Raw genomic sequence first — 24,535 nt, 5'->3', positions numbered from 1 at the left:
TATCTTACTTAATTTTGAATGGCAGTTCATTGTTTTAAGACAGATGAAATCGAAAACAGGACAAGAAGACATGTAAATTTAGCCCCTGCCTGCAGTGTAAACTTGTGAAGTAGAATAACTGATAATTTTTTATCAAAGAAAACAAAATTTGTTAATAACTTCTTTGTTTAAAAATTCAAAATAATAAATAAACTGTCTACAAAAATTCCTGGCTAATGAATAAGAGAAATATATAAATTTTTATTTTAATTGAATCAAGCACCTGGTCACCACTATGTTTTTTTCAATGTTTTTGTTCTGCATCAAAGGAATACACAAATAAAAAATTCAGAATGGAGTAGACCCCTGTATATGACTATCTGAATACAGAGACCATTCATTGGAACAAAGCGGGAATTTGCATAAATAAAGGTTCGTTCAGCTATATTCAGAGCCAGATTCCTACCGGAATTAGGACTGCTTTTACACACCAGATAACAATGAGGTAGTTCTTCAATTATTTAACTACGGGAAAGCATGCGCTGAAAACCAAAATCTGCTGCTACTTCTGTAACCGAGCAGATACACTGCCCTTCCAAACCAACCTATAACTATCTTATCCCTCAGTTTAGTATTGTGCTCTTCGTTAAAACTGTTTCATTCTGTGTCATAATTTTATCTCTACTTATTATTTTATGTATATTCTCGCACTACAACTAAATTTATATACGTATTTATTTATAATCACAAATTTTAGTATTTCTGTTAACTTTTCTGGTTTTATTTTGATAATTTACTGTTTAATTTTATTTTACCAGTTTTTTCTACTGAAGCAAATTTTGTTTTATTTTCGAGAATTTTAGCAAATAACTGATAATTTTGTTGAACAATCCGCATTTGTACGAAACTTAAAATGTAATCATTCTCCAGTGATAAAATTGAAAATTATTATTAATATTACTATTAAACTTATAACATTTCTTATTTATTTTTTTTTTATTTTCTTATCAAAATAAAAAAATTGAAAGTCTTTTGTAAGTTTTTTAACTTTGTACTGGGATTGGTAATAATAATCCATAAGGTACCTTAAGGCAATCAAAAAGGTTATAATAAATATCTCAAACAATTTGGACCATCTATAAAAAAATTAATCTTACTTCAATGATAAAACTGAAAAAATTAATTTCACCCAGATAAGCTCTAATTTAAGATAAAAATTATTTTCTACTTGATAAGGTGAGTTTTCAGTTGCAATATTTTGTAGTTTTCCTATTTGAAACTATCGACTTTAAAAGTTTTAACATAAACTATACAAAAAGCAATCTCAAAAAATTTTAAACACATTACTTTAAGCAATCACATAAACTTTTAAATATAGAAAAGTTGAAAATAGTACTTTTCATTCTTGTTTAATTTTTAAAAATTGCCCCTAATTAAAAACTACAATTACCAACAACTGACTAATTCTTAATATAACACCAACTTTAAAATGTCCAATCGTAAAGAAAAATCGAAAAAAATGTTATTTTTTAGTCTTTAGTAGAGTAATTTTGTTTTAATATGCTATTTTGTTTGAAAAATAATTTATTTTACAGTTATTAGTTATATTTTTATTTCAAATTTGGAAAGTTGTGTGAAAATATCATGTCCTTATGATATCTAGCGTATTCTCCAAGAAACATTAATACGATAAATCTGCGTCAAAATCCCTATAGATTATTAAGATTTCTATCTGTACTGTATATAAAACTTTTTATCCCGCAGAAAATATGAATACTAGAAAATCTGGTGGAAATAATCAAAATCCACTTTCAAAATATGGTTAAATTTTAAGTACAACCATTTAACTTGGTATATACATCTACCTTTTCTTTTTCCTGTTTAGCCTTCGGGAATTACCGTTCAGGTATTACTTCAGAGGATGATATGTATGAGTATAAATGAAATGTAGTCTTCAAAAGTCTCAGTTCGGGTTAATTGAAAACCCAACCACCAAAGAACACCGCTATCCACGATCTAGTATTCAAATCCGTACAAAACTTAACTGCCTTTACTAGGACTTGATACCTCTATCTAATCGGCAGGAAGTTTCTAAAATTTATGTTTTAAAAAGTATTCCCTATCTCTCAAAATGGTAATCAACTGAATACATTGATAGAAAGTTGTATGCAAAGGAAGTTTCCACAAGAGAAAGATTCCTTACAATTTTAAAATCGCTGAACATGAAGGAAACCATTGAAAATAATTTAGTAGCTGTAATTTTCTCAAAATATAAAAGTAATCAAAATTTCAATTTGATGTAATCAAATTTCAAATTTAACGTAACATTTCTATGTATATCTAGTTTGGCATTATTTCTTTACAGTCTTCGGAGGAGATCTGGCTAAACGGTTATAAAATTAAATTGGATACTTCCATACATTGCATAATAATCCTAGGGATGAGCGAGAACGTTCCTTGATGAATTCAGGATGGAAGACATTGCTGCATTCTTTGAGCTGTCTATGCAAAATCCGATCATCAAGAAGGACGGGAAGGGTGTACAAGCATTGATTTATTTAGTGCATGTCTCTTTTTGCGGTCCCTTGGAGAGTAAATCGGTCCCAGTACTTTCCTAAATTCTTATCCTTTCTTACGGGTTTCTGCTAGATATACGCTGGATCTACATTATGGGTATGGGAATCTCTTTGGGTTTCTTGGTATATTTTTATGTTTGATGAGGCGCTTTGGCTTCAAACTCATCCAAGAACTCTGTTCTTTCTCTATCTGGTGGCTAGGAAAAAGCCCAACGCATGATTGGATACTTAACGGATCTACTAAAACTCTACAACGCAGCGTTTTCGATTTAGACCGTTAAATATATTTAAAGTTTACTGATGAATTCATCAAAATATTATAGATTCTAAACATATCAAATAATTAGATTGACCGTTCTTTGTTGTTAATTTTCGTGTTACCTTATTTAAAATAAATTTCGACAAACAATTTGTATAAACTGAAATAAAGGTTAAAATGTTCAATCACTTTTATATTAATACTTTTTTTTTACTGCAGTCTCCTCGTTTTTATTAAGAAAAGCTTCTACGTAATAACTTAAAAAAACGAGAATAAAAATATAATTTTCAACGATTTCTACGCTACCTTTTTTTTTATTTACTCATCTTCATTCCTTTTACAATCAACAGTACTGTTATTAACTTGGCCTATATAAAAACGTTAATGAAATTACCTTTGGTCATTTAAATTTTTTTTTTTTGTAAAAAAACATAATTTAGATCTCAGTAATGTTGACAAGATTTGTCGTAATCAGTAAAAAATGTTTACTTATACAGTTGTTAGACTGTTGCCTCCATGAAAGCTGTTACATTAATTGTTTGCTTATGTTGCAGAATAATAATAATATTAAAATTAGTAAACATTAATATAATTAAATTTAGCTATGTTTTTTGTATTTAAATTTTTAATAAAAATCTCTACTATAAAATGTCTACTTCGTATTATTCCGTGGAATGGCACAGTAATCCTTTGGAGATATTCGAATCTTAAGTTATTTACTTCACGTGTAACGTGGAGCAATTCATGAATAAATTCTATCTTGAAAGAGTTAAAAAATTTATCGATGTTTATTAAACTATTTACGACCAATCCCCTAGTAAATAATATAACCTTATAACACATATTCTTTCTTGTATCTGAAAATTTATAATTTCAACAAAAATTCAAGTGACATTCCAGGGAGTGTAAATTTTATAACAAAATCATAAAATATTATTAAAAACATTCGTATCTATATATATAATAGGTTAATCCAAATATTTATATTAAAATAATTATTTATGAATTATTTATTCCGTATGAGCTATTTTAAAAATAGTAGGTCAAATCTTATTTAAAAAAGAAATCTTAAATGGAAAATAGCAACGCTTTTTTTCTAAGAAAAGAATCATATAAAGATTTAAGGAAAACATAAATGTTTAATGTATGAATGAATGTATAAGATAAGATGAAAATATGATTAGTGTAAAAAATATCAGAAATATAGTAATCAAGGAAATAAAAAAATTTACACTAAGTATATGAAATAATGAAAAGGAGATAAAACAAAAAGTAAATAGGATAATGATTATAGGAGAGAATGAATCAGATGAGAGAAAATTCTCATTCGGTGAGAAAGAGTTGATTACTATTCAAGTCCATTACGTTGCAAGCAAGATTGTCGCATTATTTATATTCTAAATCTCCAATCCCTTCACTTTCAGTAGTGTATAAATAATGACCAGCATTGTAAACTTCTAGTGCGAAATACTAGTGCTTATGATACTTTTTAATTCGTATAAGCGTACTTAAAGATAAAAAAGAGTATTCAGTTTTTCTAAATCGCATTTTTCATTAAAAATTAAAATTTACCTATCTTTCGGATCAGAAAATAAGGCTTATTTTCATTAAATGAAAAATTTGTAATTAAGTTAATTAGTTAATATAATAATCAAATAAATCTGATAAACGTCAGATTACAACCAGGTTTTATTTAAACATGCAATATATAATATTTAAATACAAAAATGTATGAACTTTACAGTTAATATGAACAATTACAGTTTCTGCTCAGATTAACTTGACTCCTTTGTCTTTGGTCGAATACATCTTACAAAGAATATACAAAATAATTTACAAATAAATTAATTCTACAGAGTGTCCCATATAAAACGCAACCCATCAATCACTCTTCCATGAAATTTCATAAGTCAAGCTTACTCCCTTACTCGTTACTGAAATGGACCCGTCCAACATCTAAACATCGCGGCGACGCAGTAGAACACTACCGATAGTAACAACAATGCAATCATAACGTTCAGTGTATTGCTAGAGACAAGATGGTGTTTTCGCTAGATGAACGTGTTTTCATTGTCGAGTCGTACATCAGTACGAAATCAGTGGTTGAAGTGCAAGATTTGTTTCGCCATAAGTACCCAGATAAACCAGCTTCTAACAAAACATCAGTATTAAGGTTAGTTGCAAAATTTAGAGAGACTGGTTCTGTTAATAACAAGGAACACAAAAGATCTGCGTCAGTGTTGAATACAGATACATTCACTGAAATCAAAGACCGATTACTCGCCTCGCCAAATAAATCGAACAGACGTTTGTCTGCTGAAATTAATTTGTCTAGATCAACTGTTCATCCGGCGACCAAACAATTACAATTACGACCTTATCGCGTTCAAACGGTTCATCAACTTCTTGAGCCCGACAAAGAAAAACGGCTACAATATCGTCAACGGTTCCGTCGATTTCTGCGTGAGGGAATTAATGTTATGGATTCGTTATTTTTCATAGATGAAGCACGGTTTCATTTGGATGGCTATACGTAAACACCCAAAACAGTAGAATTTGGAGTGCTGAAAATCCCCACGTTTATCACGATAAACAATTACACCCGCAGAAGTTGGGCGTGTTGTTGCGCGATATCGCGGAAGAAAATAATCGGTCCTATTTTTTTCGAGTACACTATTAATGCAGAACGATATCAGGATATTTTATATCAGTTCATTGCACTCTTGGAAGAGGAAGACAGACACTGCTGGCTACAACATGACGGTGCGACATCGCACTACGCAGGTTCAACTTCTGATTTCGTTGAGGATTTCTTTGGTAATCGTGTTATCGGTCGAGGCTTATGGCCTCCAAGATCTCCAGATTTGACTGTGGCGGATTTTTTTCTATGGGGTTACCTCAAAGGAAAAGCCTACAGCAACAAACCACGAACACTTGAACAATTGAAAGTCAATATTGAACAAGCTGTTTTAAATATCCAGCCACAAACTTTGAAAAAAGTTGCAAGAAACGCTGTAAAAAGAATTGAAGCTTGTATTCAAGAATATGGCGGCCACTTCCAACATTTACTGTAAATGTAAGGTAATGGATGGTAATAATAAAATTTACATTTACACATGCCGTTTTATTATTTCAATACCTACCAATATAAGGTTGGGTTGCGTTTTATATGGGACACCCTGTATTTAAATCACCAAACTATTTTGTGTATGATGTGTAAATAACATATACGTATTTTTCGCAATTTACGTTTTACTAGTGCAAAATGGAAAAACGAACGGTTTTTAGAGGTTTTTTTATTTGATAACTAGAGTTTAAGTGTCTGACCGTTTTTTTTTATTGATTCTACCGTGTTCCATCTCGATTAAACGCCAACTTGGTCTTCTCAAAAGAAAATCCGTCACATCTCTGAATTTTAAATACGAGATGTGATTGCGTTGTTTGGTAATGTTGGAATCGTTAGGAAATAAAACTTATTTATATTTTTATTATAAAAAAAAATAGTATGTTTTTGTAAAAATCATTATTTTATATCAACAAATATTCATGAGACTATAAAAAAATATTCAGGTTAGTTATCATGGGAACAAGACTAGTAATTTTTTAACTGTACTTTTTTAAACAGACAGTTCTCATGTTAACTGAAGACACGCAGTCTACACTGGAGTCGAAATCCTACAGCCATAAAAGTTCATGTTATATATTTTTGTACTTAAATATTATATATTGCATGTTTAAATAAAACCTATTGTAATCTGACGTTTATCAGAGTTATTTGATTATTATATTAACGAAATAACTAAATCAGAAATTTTTAATTTAACTTTCGGTAAAATATTTGAACCTCTTCATCCTAGCGTCGAATTATTGTTCTTTTCTGAAATTTTGGTAGTATTTACCAGCAACTAAATTTTTCATGTGTCTGAAGTTATAGATTCTTGAATTGGCTATACCTAAATCGTTTGAAAATTTGGATAGCATCATTATAAATATTGCTAGCTCGTATACAAAATCGTAATGATACTGATTTTTAATGTAATCTTATTAAAATTGTATAATTATAACGTCTCATTCATTTATGAATAGCCTTAAACATTTTTACTATTATTTATTTATTTATTTTTTTGTCTATCTGTTACGATTTACAATCGGTACCTCGTAAGTGATCATAAATAAATCACCGTCATGATAATCGCTTGAAGAGAGGTCCTCGACGAAACCTCATTAAATCATACAATACTTCATGTCCATGTTTATGAAAAGTACTAGTACAGATAGTCCAAGTTAAGTTCAGTACTTAATATAGCACTAGAAATAAGTCACTGTAAGAAAAAATAAAAATAAAAACAATATCGTCAATCAGTCAATTAGCTAATGCTAGATGTGAGTATAAATATAGAATAAATGAACACAATTGAAAGTTTGATAAAACATGAACAAAATGAACATTACGGAACTTCACAAAATTTAACCTTTTCCTTTTTCCCTTTTACCCTTTTTCCCTTTCTCCCTTTCTCCCTTTCCCCCTTTCACCGTTTTCCATTTCTCATTTTCCCTTTTTCCAGTTTAATTTTACCATATTCCCCTTACCTTTCCCACAATTCACCCATCCATTTCTCTTTTCCTTATTACCTTTTTCCCCTTCTTCTTTCTCCGTTCCGCTATTTTTTTTTCTCCTTTCCGCTTTCCATTTCCTTTTCCCGAATTTAGTTTTCCCCTTTTTTCATTTTCCCTTCTTAGCTGTTACCTTTTTAGATTTTTCCCTTTCTCCCTTTTTCTCTGCGCGTAAATTGATCCAGTAGTTTTTTAGTTTATAGCGGACACACACATCGGAAACACTGAAATGGAATCGTAAAATATTTATTATAGCGTGTGTTGATTTTCGTCTAACAAATAGCACTGTTTAAAAAAAAAAACAAGTTTTTACACCTACGTATTTATACCTATGTTATATACCTACTGTTTAGTACGTATATAAGAACACTCGTGTATTTGAATGTAACTTGTGTCAAAATTTCAAAGCAATCGGTGAAGAATTTTATGAGATTTAAGATTTTGAACAAACGAACATATAAAAATAAAAGAAATATTCGTCGGTAAAGAAATAACTATAATTCGTAGACTATCAAAAAAATGTTCACAACACAGTGACAGTCATCCTATGTTTCACTCTTAGGTTCCTTCTCTAGATCACTCCTCACGTTACATCTCCCAGATCCAGCGTAAGGTAATGTTTTAGTCACCTGATGTCATCGCTGTTTTCCAATACATAATTTACTACTAGATAATTTACATGTTTGTTTAACCTCTGTATCGCGAGTCAACTTTTTGGATCTATTCGTAAACAAAAGGTAATCCTAGATAGTCGTGCATTTCAATACCCCTAACAAACCACGGCTCTCTATTATAGTCCTCCTCAATTTATTTTGGAATTTTGAATTATCTCAATATTGCTGTTACTTGTTTTATTCCATAGCTGGATCCTGTACGTCCAGTTTATTAATTAGCGATAACTGTGAGTTTCAGTAGCAACCAGTTTAGTTCCTTATACTTGATGTTAAGATGTTTCCTTTTTTCTACAACGTGGCCCTTCCACGTCAGGCGAGGATCCAAGTCTAGGTCAACGTAACGTATCCGATCCGTGTGAGGGATGTAAACTATTAAAAGTAAACGAAATTTTTAAAAAACAATATTGAAATAGCCGATCTCCGTGTCTGAGTTGGTAGCGTCTCGGAATTTCTTTCGGAGGTCCCGGGTTCAAATCCCGGTCAGGTATCTTTTCACACGCTACAAATTTCCACCGGGCTAACAACCATAGCTGTTGATGCCTGCACTTTCATAACAGAAATTTATAGTTTTTGTAATGAAAAGCTCAGTATTTTATTATGTTAAGTTTATGTTTGTCATTTAAGTTCATAGTTTTTAGGTTGCATTGTTATCTTGAATTTGCTTGAATAGATTAATGATCAACAACACATTTATTCAGTCTTTCTATGATTTTTCAAAACTAAGGTTCAGATATTTTATATTTAATTCGATCTGAAACCAAATTAGTTTTTACACGTTTACATTCATTTAGAATCCAATTTCATGACCTGACAGTCTCAGGTCTGCCTAAGACCGTACATAATGTACTCTTCATGTACAAAAGAAAACCAGTTCTTTTTCTGTGGGTTCTTTCATGGCGTATACGTACAGAAATTTCAGTAATTATTTTTATTATGGATGAAAAGGAAAAGATCTGTGGTAAACACAGAACAAATGAATTGGTAACAGTACGTATTATTAAAATTATCTAATTTTTTTAAAATTAGGAATAATACTTTAAATTTTATAGTCTTCGCTAATCACGGGTTATAAATTAAATTCAACTCAATGGTGCCCAATTGAATCAAAGATCTAACGTGCTTTACATATTTATATAACAAAACCAAAAAAAAATTATTCAATTACCTAGGAACTTTAAGAATTTATTTTTAACAATACTCCTGATGATTTATGAAATACAAATTCAATTTTTTTATTTTTTCTAGTTTGGTTTTATTGTCATTAATTCTTTTTATATTAGGATAATGGATCCGGTGTTTGGTCAAACTGGTCGGAATGGAGTCCTTGCTCTAGAACGTGTGATGGTGGTGCAGCATACCAGTTAAGAAGGTGCAATGCAATTGCAGGATGTAAGGGACAAGCTGTAAGATATCGCATTTGCAACATGCAGGTCAGTAACAATAATCAATATTTTGTAGCCTGTTTCTTTCTTTTTACCGACTTTTCAAAAAAAGTAATACCGGTGCGACCGTTATTACTTTCCGTTATAACGGTCGCACTGGTATTACTTTCGATCACACGGTGAGATTAGGTGGTGAAATTGAATTTTTTTACGTTTTGAGGTATGAGTACGAAAATACAATTCACTTAAAATATAATTTTGTGTATATATATATATATATATATATATATATATATATATATACGTATTAAATTTGTAGCTCGAAAATCTCAAAAATTACTAAATGAATTTCATTGAAATTTAATTACTGAAGTAGTGTATCTGAAATTGTGCATGTGAAAATGTTATGAAGATTGTTTGAGTCGTTTTTCAGTTACGCTCAATTTAAAGTTCACTGTTTTATGTTGACTTTGTGTATTTTTCATACGCATGTATGGAGTGAATCACAGTGATAATTGAGTTGAAACTTGATGCTTTTGTATAGGATCTACTCATTATCGAAAGTAAGTAGTACGTTGTACTCTGAAAGCCAGTTTTTAATATATTAGTATTTTTAGAAAAATAATTCTAAATAAGATACCTAAAAATCTATACATGAGATAAATTATGAAATATACCTTTTTTGGTATTGAGTTTTACTGTAACTGAGTTTGAGTACTATTAATTTTTAAATTGATACCGTAAAAATGTTGATACAACAACTACAACCACATTTTAATTTGAAATAAACTTGTGGTTTACAGAACAGTACAGCTATAGTAGTAGTTAAAAACTTTAGAGTAATGATATTGCCTGCTGTTTATTCAACCGATTGTTTTTCAATAACTTTCCTTGTTATTATCATCAACCGAATTATTGCTGATTAAAACTTAATAAACTAATAAACGGTTCTGTAGTCTACGTTCAATTATTAGATAACGATTTCCTTATCGAGAGAAGCAGCGTTTATTTATCATCCTTTCCCATAGAAAGGAGGGTACATAATTATTTTATACTAGTTCTGCTAATCTTTCTTGTTGTTGTAATCAGTGAAAAGCAATTGAGATTCAAGAGACACGAGATAGAGATAATTTCTCTGAAAATAGTGATGTTTACTAGAACAGCTATTGACAGAGTTAAAACGTCACTTTTAGGGAGGGTATTATTTACATTGGATTTCCTCTGTTTACATTGGATCGGCTTGCTGATCTCCCAACAGTATTCACTACAATGATGAAAGAACAGAAAACCACTTTATTCTCCACTTTCTCATGTAAACCTAGTGTAAGAGCATGGAATAAAAGTCTTATATATTTTGTTTCATATTCAGGAATGACAAATTTTATCTCATACTTTTATATTTTTAATTTTATATTTTTTTCAGATTTATATTCATGTACTTATAAGTATCAGCATGATATAGTGGCAAAAAACAAATAAGAATCTTGTTTTTTCTCCTAGAAATTGTACGAATTTTCGACACATTTATTTTATCCATCGACATCTTTTACTTTCATTACTCAAGTTTTAGTCTCTTAATTCCTTTTTGTTACGAAGTAACTGAACAAAATTATTGTTAGTAAGATTCATTAAGGTTTCCATTGAAAGCCTATGATAATAATAATAATTATAATACTAATCGATGCGTAAATAATGCGTAATGTATGTATAAATTTATTACAGTTTTACGCAGATGAAACTGTAAAGTAAATGGTTTATTTAAAACATGTTTTCGTCTTCGAGACATATTAATATGATTTGTAACGAATAAACAGATTTAAAAAATTGATTTCCGATTACGTTGCCAGAATTTATTTTTTCATGTAATTTTTTTAATGTTATTTACATTCAGTGCATCAGTTTCCACCAATTTTTTTTACGCATCAATTTTATTTATTTGAAATACAAAATTATTATTAAATATATTGACCGCTAGAGATACAAAGTGCTACAGGACGTGTTACCAAAATTAATGTGGAGTATTGTGAAAAATAGAAGCCCGTTCCCTACAACAAAGTGCTTGACCTTAATATTTTAATGATTCATATATAATTTTTTTTTTTTTTGTTTGCTTTGGTGTAGTTTTATCAAAGATCATCAAGAGCCCGATGTTCCTCCCCGCCATACAATATACTTTCTCTTTATGCTGTACACAGTTATAAATTAATTACTTTTTTGGCTTCAAATACTATCATTTGCCATATCACCAAAAATCGGTAAGGATATTTGATGAATAATAATCTTTTTCATCCATTCATACTTATAGCAACTTACCATTCACTCAACCTGACAGAAGTTTCTGGTATCTTGACGTTTCTGATAATACGGAATGTATCATAATACTAAACCGTTTTAGAATGGAGGCTTACCCGAAGGTCATTCCTTCTTTTTACGGATTTCCACCCTGTAAGAGTGTCCTCTTGTGATCTTGATTAACCAATGTCGCTACTGTTCTCTCAGATTAAAAAGAAATCAGATGAACATCCTGGAATAGTCGAGCCTCCGATGCAAGTTTGATTTCTAGACCTTGCTGATTGTAGGAAAACCAGGTGCTTATACAGAAGACCGGTTGAAACATTCTGATCATTCTGATTCTAATCAGTCAATTTTCTTTCTTTCTTTCATTTTTGCGGTCTTTGGAGCTAGGACCGATTTCTTTTGAATAGCAACATGAGCTGAAAGATTAGTATTCTCTATAGTTCCTTACGTCTTCGGCATTTTTCGAATACGTGTACTTGTCGATGGACCTTTATGCTGATCTTTGCCGTACGTTTTGGTGAACTTGTTCTTAACACTCACTCAAGAACAAAGAATAGCACACGTTTTCTATTTAACAATCCTGTTTACGAGCATGGGTGATGATATATTCGAAAAATTATTCTACCCAAATGGACCTAATGTTTGAGCGTTATCAAGTTTCTTGGTTACGAAGTAGCTGATTTTTCTCAGTGTTTTTGTTTCATTTATCACCACGTCCATCTTAAAAATTTTAGAGTTCTTAGAGCTTGTTTAGTGCTGTTAAACATGCCTCATCTTTTTTCGATTTATTTCCTTTAGCTTACTTCCTATTCGTCGTATATCTTGTACATTTTACCACCCAGTATCCGAGATGTTGATATTTGTTACATCTAGACGATAAATTCTAGCTTCTTTCTTTCTGATATTATTGGCTTATTAAACGTTACAATACGTGAGGAAAGAAATGGAAATTCGTTTACATACTCATAAACTTGCATGCTACAATACATTGAGAGAAAGTTTGTACGATTGAAGATCGCGGTACATAACTGCACCTTGCAACAGTTAAGCGTTTCACAAAAATCAAGGATAATATTTGTATTACCTAACTTGTTATCTGTAATAAACGGTAGCAACAAAAGATTATTCATTTGCAATCTTCCATATATCCTTTTCTGAGTCAACGAAACATGAAACCATTGCTATAGCAATGGTGAAAGGACTGGCATTCAAACATAGTCGTAGAAACAGTGCATGATATAGTGCTTCAGGCCTGCTTATGAATCAACTTCACATTTTCTTGCAATTTGTCGCTTTTTCTCTTTATCACCAAGCGTATTGCAAATTTCAACATTTTGGACCCAATGGGACACTTTAAAAGGAATGCAAAGTGTAATTACGTGGTAAGTCGTATAAAGATGATCTAAAACGTTTAAATTAATCTGACGTGTGCTTTGAGTCTGTACCGAATTAGCTGGCGAGTTTGTAAGTGACGAAGCAGGTAATGAATTTAACCGTCACATTTATATATCTAGTGACGTATTTTGATTCCACAACACTAATAAATCAACTAGAAAAAATCTTTTATGACATATCTCGCATATTTTTATTTGAAAAGGTGAGATAAATCTGTACAATATAGATGCCTCATATATTTAGAGGAGGAATTGTGTGTATCAGAAAAGAGAATTGGTTTTTTCAATGGAATTAGAATGCCAAAGATTCCTAACTCCAACTCTAATACGCAGCTGGCGATATATTTAATTAGAATCGAGATCACGTGGAAATAACCTGAAAATAGAACGGTAAACATTCTGAAGGAATTCAATAATTCTTTGATATTTGGCTTATGATTAGTATAGCAGCTGGCTACTCTACTTATTGTCACATAAAATTGATTAATTTTTTAAATGAAAGTTGCCTTGCTTTAATGAGAAAAATGTTAATTCTTTTAAAAAAATAAAAATGTTTTTAAGTACACACAGAGTATACACTTACATTAAATTTCGGATGAGAACTGATATTTAAATTTCCCACACCACACTTCATAAATTTTTTTACGATGCACTCGAGACCCAAACAGCTCGACGTGTCTGTCTTGGTTTACTGCATATAAATTGGTTTCTTAATTCCGCTAGACATAACTCTTAATAGTTACCACCAATTTTACAGAAGCTTTTTAATTAAAAGCAGAAAATAATTACCTTATTCTTTACAATTCTTGGATTTGCGTACTCAAATTATCACTTCCTTGTAAATGCTTAATAATTATTATTATATTAATGATATACCAGGCAAAATTAACACTGCCCTGTTGTTATCTTACTTATAGTAAATTTTCATTATGATAAGAGTATAATGAAAATTTAATTAACTTGTTTAAAAACAAAAAACACTTGCTGTAACATCATAATAACAAGTTGAAGTGTTGGATGATATTTAACCAATATACTTGTGCTGTACTCGCTGATCTTCTTCTTTTACTTATATTTCAAACATTTTATTAAGTGTTTTAATTTTTCAAATAAAATTTATTTATTTTGTTAAGGCTAATATTTTTCGTAACAAATTTTTCCTACTCCCGAAAATCTCAAAACAATGAAACATTTCCCATAAAATACGTGATATCTTAAGAAACGTTTATTTGATTTTAATAATTTTTCAAAATAAAATTCAGTTTATTCTATAAAGATATTTACGGAAACTGTATTTTATGCATTTAACACAAGAATATAGATATATTAACACAAGGCAAATGTCCTTATGAAATAAAGTCCCTCTCAGATTAAGCCTAACTGCTCATCGAGTAATGAAATTATTTAGTTAAATTCAGACCTTTAATTATCGTAAAAGTGTACTCAATACAATAGGCCCCGGGGAGCCGAAGCCTCTTCACAAGCGCGCCACGAAATATTGTAAAAACCTCATAATTAATTGAACCAAAACATTTGTAATTATTCATTTAATGGGTACTTACGTATTGACGCCACCGCAGCTACAGCTTTATTTAAAAACAAAGTAGTCAATCGAATTTCGGTGAAAAATGGGCCAAAACAGATTCAAAACAGAATATAAATAGTTATTTATATTTATTTATTGTATAAATATAATTTAACCAAACTTAACCTACGCTCGCTTCGCTCGCTAACCTTGACTTTCCCTAATTTTTTGAGTATTTATTTAATAAATTGAATAATTATTGCAATTTGATTATTTAAATAATAAATAACTGTAATTGTTATTAAATAAATATCAAAAACTTACGGTGTTAATTAGTCAAGGTTAGCGAGCGTAGGTTAAGTTTGGTTAAATTATATTTATAAAATAAATATTTATTTATTTATGTTAAACTCTATATCGGCCCATTTTCGTGGCGTTAAAACGTAAGTACCATTTAATGTTAATAAAGTAAAAAAATATGAAGATACACGAGTTTTATTTGTTTTTATCTCTTATTTACGAGTAGTAATACTTTTAATTAGGGTAGGACGACATGGAAAATTTTATTGAAAAAGGGCGCCGTGACTCGGAAAAGTTTGGGACCCACTGATCTATACTGTTCTGACAGTGGTCCCTAAATTTTAAGAAATATATATAAGCAAATTCGTGGACAACCCGATTTCTGTTGTCATTTGTACAGAATATCAATGACCATAAGTGATTCTGTAAGCAGACGGTAATCTTTATAATCTAGTAAATGAAATATGTTTTAAAAGAATAGAACGATTCCACCATAAACAACTCAAAATGACCCTTTATTCGTAATAGAATCAATACATATTATAAATTGTGCGTTTGTATTATGATACACAAAAATAATTTGAATATAAATTTCGTTAACTGTTTTTCTTCAGTGAAAATCAAAATGGAGATAATTTTTTTGGTGTCTCAACAGCCGTTATTGGCTAAGAGTAATAAAATTAGTCGATTAAAATCGTACTCAGTTGTGAAGAGCATTCTTCGTTTACAACTTTCTGTTAAAAAAAACCAATGATATACAAGCCAAATGCTATAAAGTAAACTAATATCACTTCATATTACCTAATTCTGAAATTTACAAAAACTAGAAATGTAAAATGTAAAACGATTGAAGACCAAAATGGTGTTTCTTTCTGTTCACTTCTCTCACATTAACGGACACTGGATTTACTTTTAAAAAAGAATACTGATGCTTTCATGTACTTTACTTTGTAGTTTCTTCCGATAAATAATCAACAGAAAGATTTTCACACGGTTTTCTTAAGTCAAACGTTTCCTGAAATCTATTTCTATCTAAATGTAGTATAATTTCCCTTCCGTCTTAAAATAGAAGTTACAACATTAATTATTGCATTATATATTCAATAAATAATTTTTTTACATAAAATGGAATGAATTATTACTTTAATTTTAACTGAAAATAGAATCTGTTTCTGCTTACTTTATAGAACTGTATAAAGGGACTAATATTAGATACCTTGAAAATAAGCAGTTTCCCAAATTCACTTGAAATTTTCATCTTCATATTAATGCAACAGCCCGTTTTCTTTAAGAAAAGAGAAGATATCTTTAGGGCTTAAAATAAATTGAAACTTATATAAAGCGTCTCAACTTTGGTTGTATTCTTTGTAATTCTTTAAAAAAAAAAACTTCGTCATTTGTATCCCATTCATCTACTTTTAATTCTACTATTTTAAGATATATTCTTTTTTCTTCTTAAAAATCTTTCTTTTAATGATCAAATTAATAGAACTAACCAATTAATTAATTTTATGAATGAACTTGGAAGGTCTATTTTTCACAATACATTTTCATTTTGTTAAAATAATTACAATATATTTTTAGTTATTAAAATTGAATGTTCTATAATTTAGTCAGAGATTAATCACTTTGTTTAATTAGTAATTAAGTTAAATTGAATGAGATTCCTGGAATTTCAATTTTTTATAGTATTTTTTTTTTTTTTGTCTTCAGTCATTTGAATGGTTTGATGCAGCTCTCCAAGATTCCCTATCTAGTGCTAGTCGTTTCATTTCAGTATACCCTCTACATCCTACATCCCTAACAATTTGTTTTACATATTCCAAACGTGGCCTGCCTACACAATTTTTCCCTTCTACCTGTCCTTCCAAAATAAAAGCGACTATTCCAGGATGCCTTAGTATGTGGCCTATAAGTCTGTCTCTTCTTTTAAGTATATTTTTCCAAATGCTTCTTTCTTCATCTATTTGCCGCAATACCTCCTCATTTGTCACTTTATCCACCCATCTGATTTTTAACATTCTCCTATAGCACCACATTTCAAAAGCTTCTAACCTTTTCTTCTCAGATACTCCGATCGTCCAAGTTTCACTTCCATATAAAGCGACACTCCAAACATACACTTTCAAAAATCTTTTCCTGACATTTAATTTAATTTTTGATGTAAACAACTTATATTTCTTACTGAAGGCTCGTTTAGCTTGTGCTATTCGGCATTTTATATCGCTCCTGCTTCGTCCATCTTTAGTAATTCTACTTCCCAAATAACAAAATTCTTCTACCTCCATAATCTTTTCTCCTCCTATTTTCACATTCAGTGGTCCATCTTTGTTATTTCTACTACATTTCATTACTTTTGTTTTGTTCTTGTTTATTTTCATGCGATAGTTCTTGCGTAGGACTTCATCTATGCCGTTCATTGTTTCTTCTAAATCCTTTTTACTCTCGGCTAGAATTACTATATCATCAGCAAATCGTAGCATCTTTATCTTTTCACCTTGTACTGTTACTCCGAATCTAAATTGTTCTTTAACATCATTAACTGCTAGTTCCATGTAAAGATTAAAAAGTAACGGAGATAGGGAACATCCTTGTCGGACTCCCTTTCTTATTATGGCTTCTTTCTTATGTTCTTCAATTGCTACTGTTGCTGTTTGGTTCCTGTACATGTTAGGAATTGTTCTTCTATCTCTGTATTTGAACCCTAATTTTTTTAAAATGCTGAACATTTTATTCCAGTCTACGTTATCGAATGCCTTTTCTAGGTCTATAAACGCCAAGTATGTTGGTTTGTTTTTCTTTAATCTTCCTTCTACTATTAATCTGAGGGCTAAAATTGCTTCCCTTGTCCCTATACTTTTCCTGAAACCAAATTTGGTCTTCTCCTAACACTTCCTCCACTCTCCTCTCAATTCTTCTGTATAGAATTCTAGTTAAGATTTTTGATGCATGACTAGTTAAACTAATTGTTCTGTATTCTTCACATTTATCTGCCCCTGATTTCTTTGGTATCATTACTATAACACTTTTTTTGAAGTCTGACGGAAATTCCCCTTTTTCATAAATATTACACACCAGTTTGTATAATCTATCAATCGCCTCCTCCCCTGCACTGCGCAGTAATTCTACAGGTATTCCGTCTATTCCAGGAGCCTTTCTGCCATTTAAATCTTTTAATGCTCTCTTAAATTCAGATCTCAGTATTTTTTCTCCCATTTCATCCTCCTCAACTTCCTCTTCTTCCTCTATAAAACCATTTTCTAATTCATTTCCTCCGTATAACTCTTCAATATATTCCACCCATCTATCGACTTTACCTTTCGTATTATATATAGGTGTACCATCTTTGTTTAACACATTATTAGATTTTAATTTATGTACCCCAAAATTTTCCTTAACTTTCCTGTATGCTCCGTCTATTTTACCAATGTTCATTTCTCTTTCCACTTCTGAACACTTTTCTTTAATCCACTCTTCTTTCGCCAGTTTGCACTTCCTGTTTATAGCATTTCTTAATTGCCGATAGTTCCTTTTACTTTCTTCATCACTAGTATTCTTATATTTTCTACGTTCATCCATCAGCTGCAATATATCGTCTGAAACCCAAGGTTTTCTACCAGTTCTCTTTATTCCGCCTAAGTTTGCTTCTGCTGATTTAAGAATTTCCTTTTTAACATTCTCCCATTCTTCTTCTACATTTTCTACCTTATCTTTTTTACTCAGACCTCTTGCGATGTCCTCCTCAAAAATCTTCTTTACCTCCTCTTCCTCAAGCTTCTCTAAATTCCACCGATTCATCTGACACCTTTTCTTCAGGTTTTTAAACCCCAATCTACATTTCATTATCACCAAATTATGGTCGCTATCAATGTCTGCTCCAGGGTAAGTTTTGCAGTCCACGAGTTGATTTCTAAATCTTTGCTTAACCATGATATAATCTATCTGATACCTTGCAGTATCGCCTGGCTTTTTCCAAGTGTATATTCTTCTATTATGATTTTTAAATTGGGTGTTGGCAATTACTAAATTATACTTCGTGCAAAACTCTATAAGTCGGTCCCCTCTTTCATTCCTTTTGCCCAGCCCGTATTCACCCACTATATTTCCTTCCTTGCCTTTTCCAATGCTTGCATTCCAATCTCCAACTATTATTAAATTTTCATCTCCTTTTACGTGTTTAATTGCTTCATCAATCTCTTCGTATACACATTCTATCTCATCATCATCATGGGCGCTTGTAGGCATATAGACGTTAACAATCGTTGTCGGTTTAGGTTTTGAATTTATCCTTATTACAATGACTCTATCGCTATGCGTCTTGAAATACTCCACTCTCCTCCCTATTTTCTTGTTCATCACGAAACCTACTCCTGCCTGCCCATTATTTGACGCTGAGTTAATTACTCTAAAGTCACCCGACCAAAAGTCGCCTTCCTCTTCCCACCGAACCTCACTAATTCCTACTATATCCACGTTTACTCTATCCATTTCCCTTTTTAAATTCTCTAGCCTACCAACCTTTTTTAAGCTTCTAACATTCCACGCTCCGACTCGTAGAATGTTATTTTTTACTTTTCTGGTGACCCCTTCCTTAGTAGTCCCCACCCGGAGATCCGAACGGGGGACTATTTTACCTCCGGAATATTTTACCAAGGAAGGCGCCTCCATTATTGCTTTTGAAAATGCAGAGAGCCACATTTTCTTGGAAAAAAAAAACAGCTGTAGTTTTCCATTGCTTTCAGCTGCGCAGTACTCAGAGGACTGAGTGATGTTGATATGGCCGTTTAAGTCATTGTGACTCACGCCCCTAACAACTACTGAAAGAGCTGCTGCCCTCTTTCAGGAATCATTCCTTAGTCTGGCTCTCAACAGATACCTCTGCGATATGGTTGCACCTTCGGTCCAGCTACTCTGTATCCCTGAGCACTCAAGCCCCCTCACCAACAGCAAGGTCTCATGATTCATAGAGTAGGTTTATAGTATTATGATTACCGTATTTTTTATCTCATCACATCAATTATTCTGTTTATATTATATCTTCAAATTATTTTTTTTTTTTTACAAAATAACCTTTGAATTTGAAATGCCTTATTACAAAATGAGAATGTAGCTTCTTGTGTATGATATATTTATTTTATAATTACATTATCTATTCCAAAAATGATTATTAATTTCAATCTAGATTGAATAAAAACAACCAAAACTGTAAATATTAAGGCTTATCATGATTATTAGGTCATTAACAAAATAATTATTAGAAAAATATGAGAATTAATAAAATCCCTTTTGCACGCCGGAAAGTAGAGGTAGATTTCACAGGTGCTAAATAGGGGATGAAAAAGATTTCCACCTTAAAGTTAAGAAAAACTTCAAATTTACTCAATGCGACAATGGTTCCATGTGAAAAAAGTTTCACATATTTAGCTTACGACAAGCCCCACCTTCTTACAATTCCAGCAACAGTTTGGTCATCCCTTGCCGTAAGGGTTGGTCATATAAAAAATTGTTTCATACAAAAGTTTTAGGTAGTGTTTAGAGGATTAATTACCACTTTAACCCAATTCTATGCCGTACCTATTAAGGGTGGTATGATTTTTTCTTTGTTTTCAAAACCCTATTTTTTCAGCTCCCTGAGTCAATAGTTGGTGATATCAAAAGACTTCACTTAAGAAAGTTTTAGGCCCTTATTTAAAGAATATAGGAACTTTAAACAATTTTACTTATTTTAACAACTTTACTTGACTTAATAAGAAAGTTATAGCAATATTTTGTTTTTTCAAAAAAGCCCCCCCCCATTTCCACGGCTATGGTCCGATTTGCCCATTAACGAAGTCGATCGCGATTTGTTGTTGTTATATTTTATGTATCAATTTGAAAGTGGTTGGCGCAAAATTACGGCAGTTATCGTTTCCACAAGAAAGTGAAAGAAGTGAAAATGAAATTATATATATATTTATGTATATAAACTCTGAAGAGACGGTGGCTTTGGGGGTTTAGGGGATGATAAACGCGAAGGTATGTAGAAATCTTCTGGAAGTCGAATCATGGTACCCATTACAATAGGTAACTTTCTTATGAAATTGACCTAAAAGAGATAGCTACATAATCATTCTCTGACATGATCAGTTGATTGAAAAATTGATTTTATAAAACTTTTTATGATTAATAATTTTGTTTAGAATATCCTGAGAAATTATGTTTTTTTATTTTTTTAGGGAAAAATGATACATAGTAATATTTTTGTTAAAATGTTTTGAATAATCTGTCACTAAAAGAATACAAGCAATTTATTATTTTTAACATTAAATATATCTATGTTGTTTTAAGTAAATACATTTTTTTCATAGAGAATTGTTACTATCCAGTATATTATTTATCCTGATTTAAAAATATTTAGCAAAATATATTTTGCTAAAGTTGTGGTTACAAAAATTTGATACAACAATTCATTAACATATATACAAAAGGAAATATTGTACTACGCATTACTGAAACTAATGACACTAAACTTCTATAAGTAATAAGTCATTAAAATTAGAGTGATATTGATAATTCTAATGTAACGGGATGTTATAAAATATTTACGATATTAGATTGTACTGTGCTTCCGCGGAACATAATCCATTACACATATTTTAATATCAAATCTGTTTGATTTTAAAATCTGACATTAAGTTATTAGTGTACACTGATTTCTACTATTTATTTTAAAATCTAATAACTATAGAAATCTGTTGATCTAGTTTGACTTACATAAAAATCTTTAGAGAGAAACAATCATTTTACTTACTGTATAATGTTTTTATAAAAAGAAGGTTATGCTGAATTAAATCAAATTAAATACATTCAGCACTAAAAAATAACACAATGAAACTATTATATAATTACAGAGGTCGGGGTGAATCTTGGAGGTCGCTACGTGCCTAACATGCTTTGAATTTACAAAATATTTTTGGATTACAAAACATATTTTGGATTAATAATAAATTCAATTTTATCATAATATTCTCTCTTTTTTAAAAGATAAATGAAGATGATATGTATGAATGTAAATGAAATGTTACATCGACCATTACTGAGGTGTGTGGTTATTTGAAATCCAACCACCAAAGAACACCAGTATCCACGATCTAGTATTCAAAATTGTATTAAAATAACTGCCTTTACTAGGATTTGAACCTTAGAACTCTCGACTTGGAAATCAACTGATTTGCGATGACGTTCACCACTAGACGAACCCTGTAGGTTTATCAAAATATTCTAAATGATATGAACTGGACGTACGACAATATAACATCAGCAAAATTATAAACAATTTAACTATAAGTAGCAATCAAAATACTTTGTACTGAAGTATTTTTCTTAATCCATTGTGGTGTTAACGTGTAGAGCCAATTTTTACAAAAACACGTAAAAATTGCTTACGCGAAAAATTATTTTCTTTACATAATAAAAGTTAATAAGCGAGTTAAAACTTAGTCATTGTTTGTAATACTGTTGTAGTATTATTATAATATTACTTCTTAAATTAATTTTCAGCTTAGAAAATAAATTAAAAACAAAGAACTGATAATTTAAAAATAAAATTCTTTTTTTAAATTTTATAAAAAACAAAGATTAAAGCTTCATGAAAATGGAAACGTTAAGTTGAATTGAAAATTTGTCATAAGAGTTCAGCTGCATTGCTCTAAGGGCTAAGGAAAATTTTCTCAGGTAAATAAGATATTTAATAATAGAAAAACAAATAAAACCCAGTAGTGTATGTAATTTAAATTTTACAGTTTTACATAATCAAAAATTTGAATAAATTGGCAATATCATTTGACAACTTTGATAAATTCTTCTATAAGATATTTATTTAATTACTTTAACGAATCTTGAAAAGATACAAAAGGAACTTGAATCATAAGATGAATGGAGAGGTGACTACAAAAGTTTTAGAAAATACATATGGAATTGGGGTTAAATTCGGTTTATTTAAGGATCTATTTGAATATAAATAAAAAATTGAAATGTTTTACTAGAGAATGAGAATCTTATATTAAAAAGAATTTTGTTTCTGAAATCTGCTTGAAATTTTTTTCAAAAAGGGAAACCTGTTAATACTGATGAAAGTTACTCATTAAATTCAGATTTGAACAGTAAATCCAAGAAAGATGGAAGCGGCATGGACTTTTTTCAGTGAAATTCCTTTATAATATATAAATTAACAGTTAATATAATCCACCTTACGAGGACATTGAAACGTTATCTAGATCTTTCGGCGTACTCGGAAGCCGAAACATCAGGAGTTACAATTAATGGATTAAAATCAAAGTTCAAAAATCATAGTTAAAAATTAAAAACAGGCATGACTGTTCACGATATGAAATCTATCGTATGAAATAGGACCAGAACAGTCATGACTGCTTTTAAATTTTAACTATGATTTTTAAACTTTGACTTTAATGCATTAATTTTAACTCCTAATGATGGTTTCCAAGTAAGCCGAAAGATCTAGAGAACGTACCAACGTGTTGGTAAGGTGAATGATATAAATTGTTAATTTATGTAACATATCAGCGGTACCACTTTATAAATTAATCCTTTATAATAAACGGTGATAGAATAATGGAAATTGATTCAAGTGAAGATTGCGGTTTTGTTCCAAATTATTTTTAAGGATAAAAGACAGTTTGAAAAAGTGATGATTATAATAATTTGACTAAAATTACCATGCTGTTGGTTAAGATAAAGCCTTGCTTCACATTTGAAGCCTACAACTGTGTTGGAGACTGATATTATTTGGGTATTATCCCATACTATTCCACCGTAAAGATAAAAAATGATTCAACATGTGACCAGTACTTAAGTCTATATGAAATTTACTCAAAATAGACAATTATTATAAGAAGAAAATATGTTAAAAATTTAATTATTCCACTTAATAACTGCTTCAAAAATGGGAAAATTTTATTCATATGACAGTATTTTCAGACAGAACTTTTCAGACAGTATGTTCATATGACAATCCAGTTTCAGATTACTCCCTTAACCATTTCAGATAAAAATCCTATTTCAGATGATTTGGGCAGAAAGAAAAAAATCACCTAGCTTCTAGTTTTAAAATCACTGGCGAACTGAAAACTGTTGGTGGAACTGTTACCAATGTGTAATCAAAATTTTAAATAATTAAAACAAAAAATATATAATAGGAAGTGGATTGATTCAATTTGGTACCAGTAGCGAAGAAGAAAATGATATCGAAGGTACGGTTTCCGACACGGTTGTCCGGCGCTGAGGAATTAGATTTGAAAAAATAAAGGAAACCAAAAAAGTTACTAATTTTAGCTAATAAGTGAATTAATTTGATAGACCAGATATTTCCTATTATTTTTTTCCAAGTAACTTGGAAAAAATAATAAAATCATTTTTGTGAATTATGAAAAAAGTAAAAAATTAGATTCGGGCAAGAAGATTATTCAGTATTTTATAATAGTAATTCATACAAACTATACCTAGCGATTTTAATTGTCATTTTAACTTACTAAATTT

At 30.5% G+C, this 24,535-nt stretch overlaps 1 protein-coding gene across 1 annotated transcript in view; it reads left to right on the top strand.

Moving 5' to 3' along the window:
- Positions 1-24,535, top strand: part of nolo (ADAMTS-like no long nerve cord) — a 680,775-nt gene that overhangs the window by 385,299 nt on the left and 270,941 nt on the right. The window contains exon 3 of the mRNA XM_075359132.1: positions 9,383-9,532. Within this exon, the coding sequence (XP_075215247.1) occupies positions 9,383-9,532 (150 nt within the window). The remainder of the gene's footprint in view (positions 1-9,382; positions 9,533-24,535) is intronic.

Source organism: Lycorma delicatula, chromosome 3 (assembly GCF_047948215.1).
Source record: "Lycorma delicatula isolate Av1 chromosome 3, ASM4794821v1, whole genome shotgun sequence".
NCBI lineage: Eukaryota > Metazoa > Arthropoda > Insecta > Hemiptera > Fulgoridae > Lycorma > Lycorma delicatula.
The sequence above is the reverse complement of the archived record's forward strand: the minus strand, read 5'-3'. Positions and strand labels throughout refer to the sequence as shown.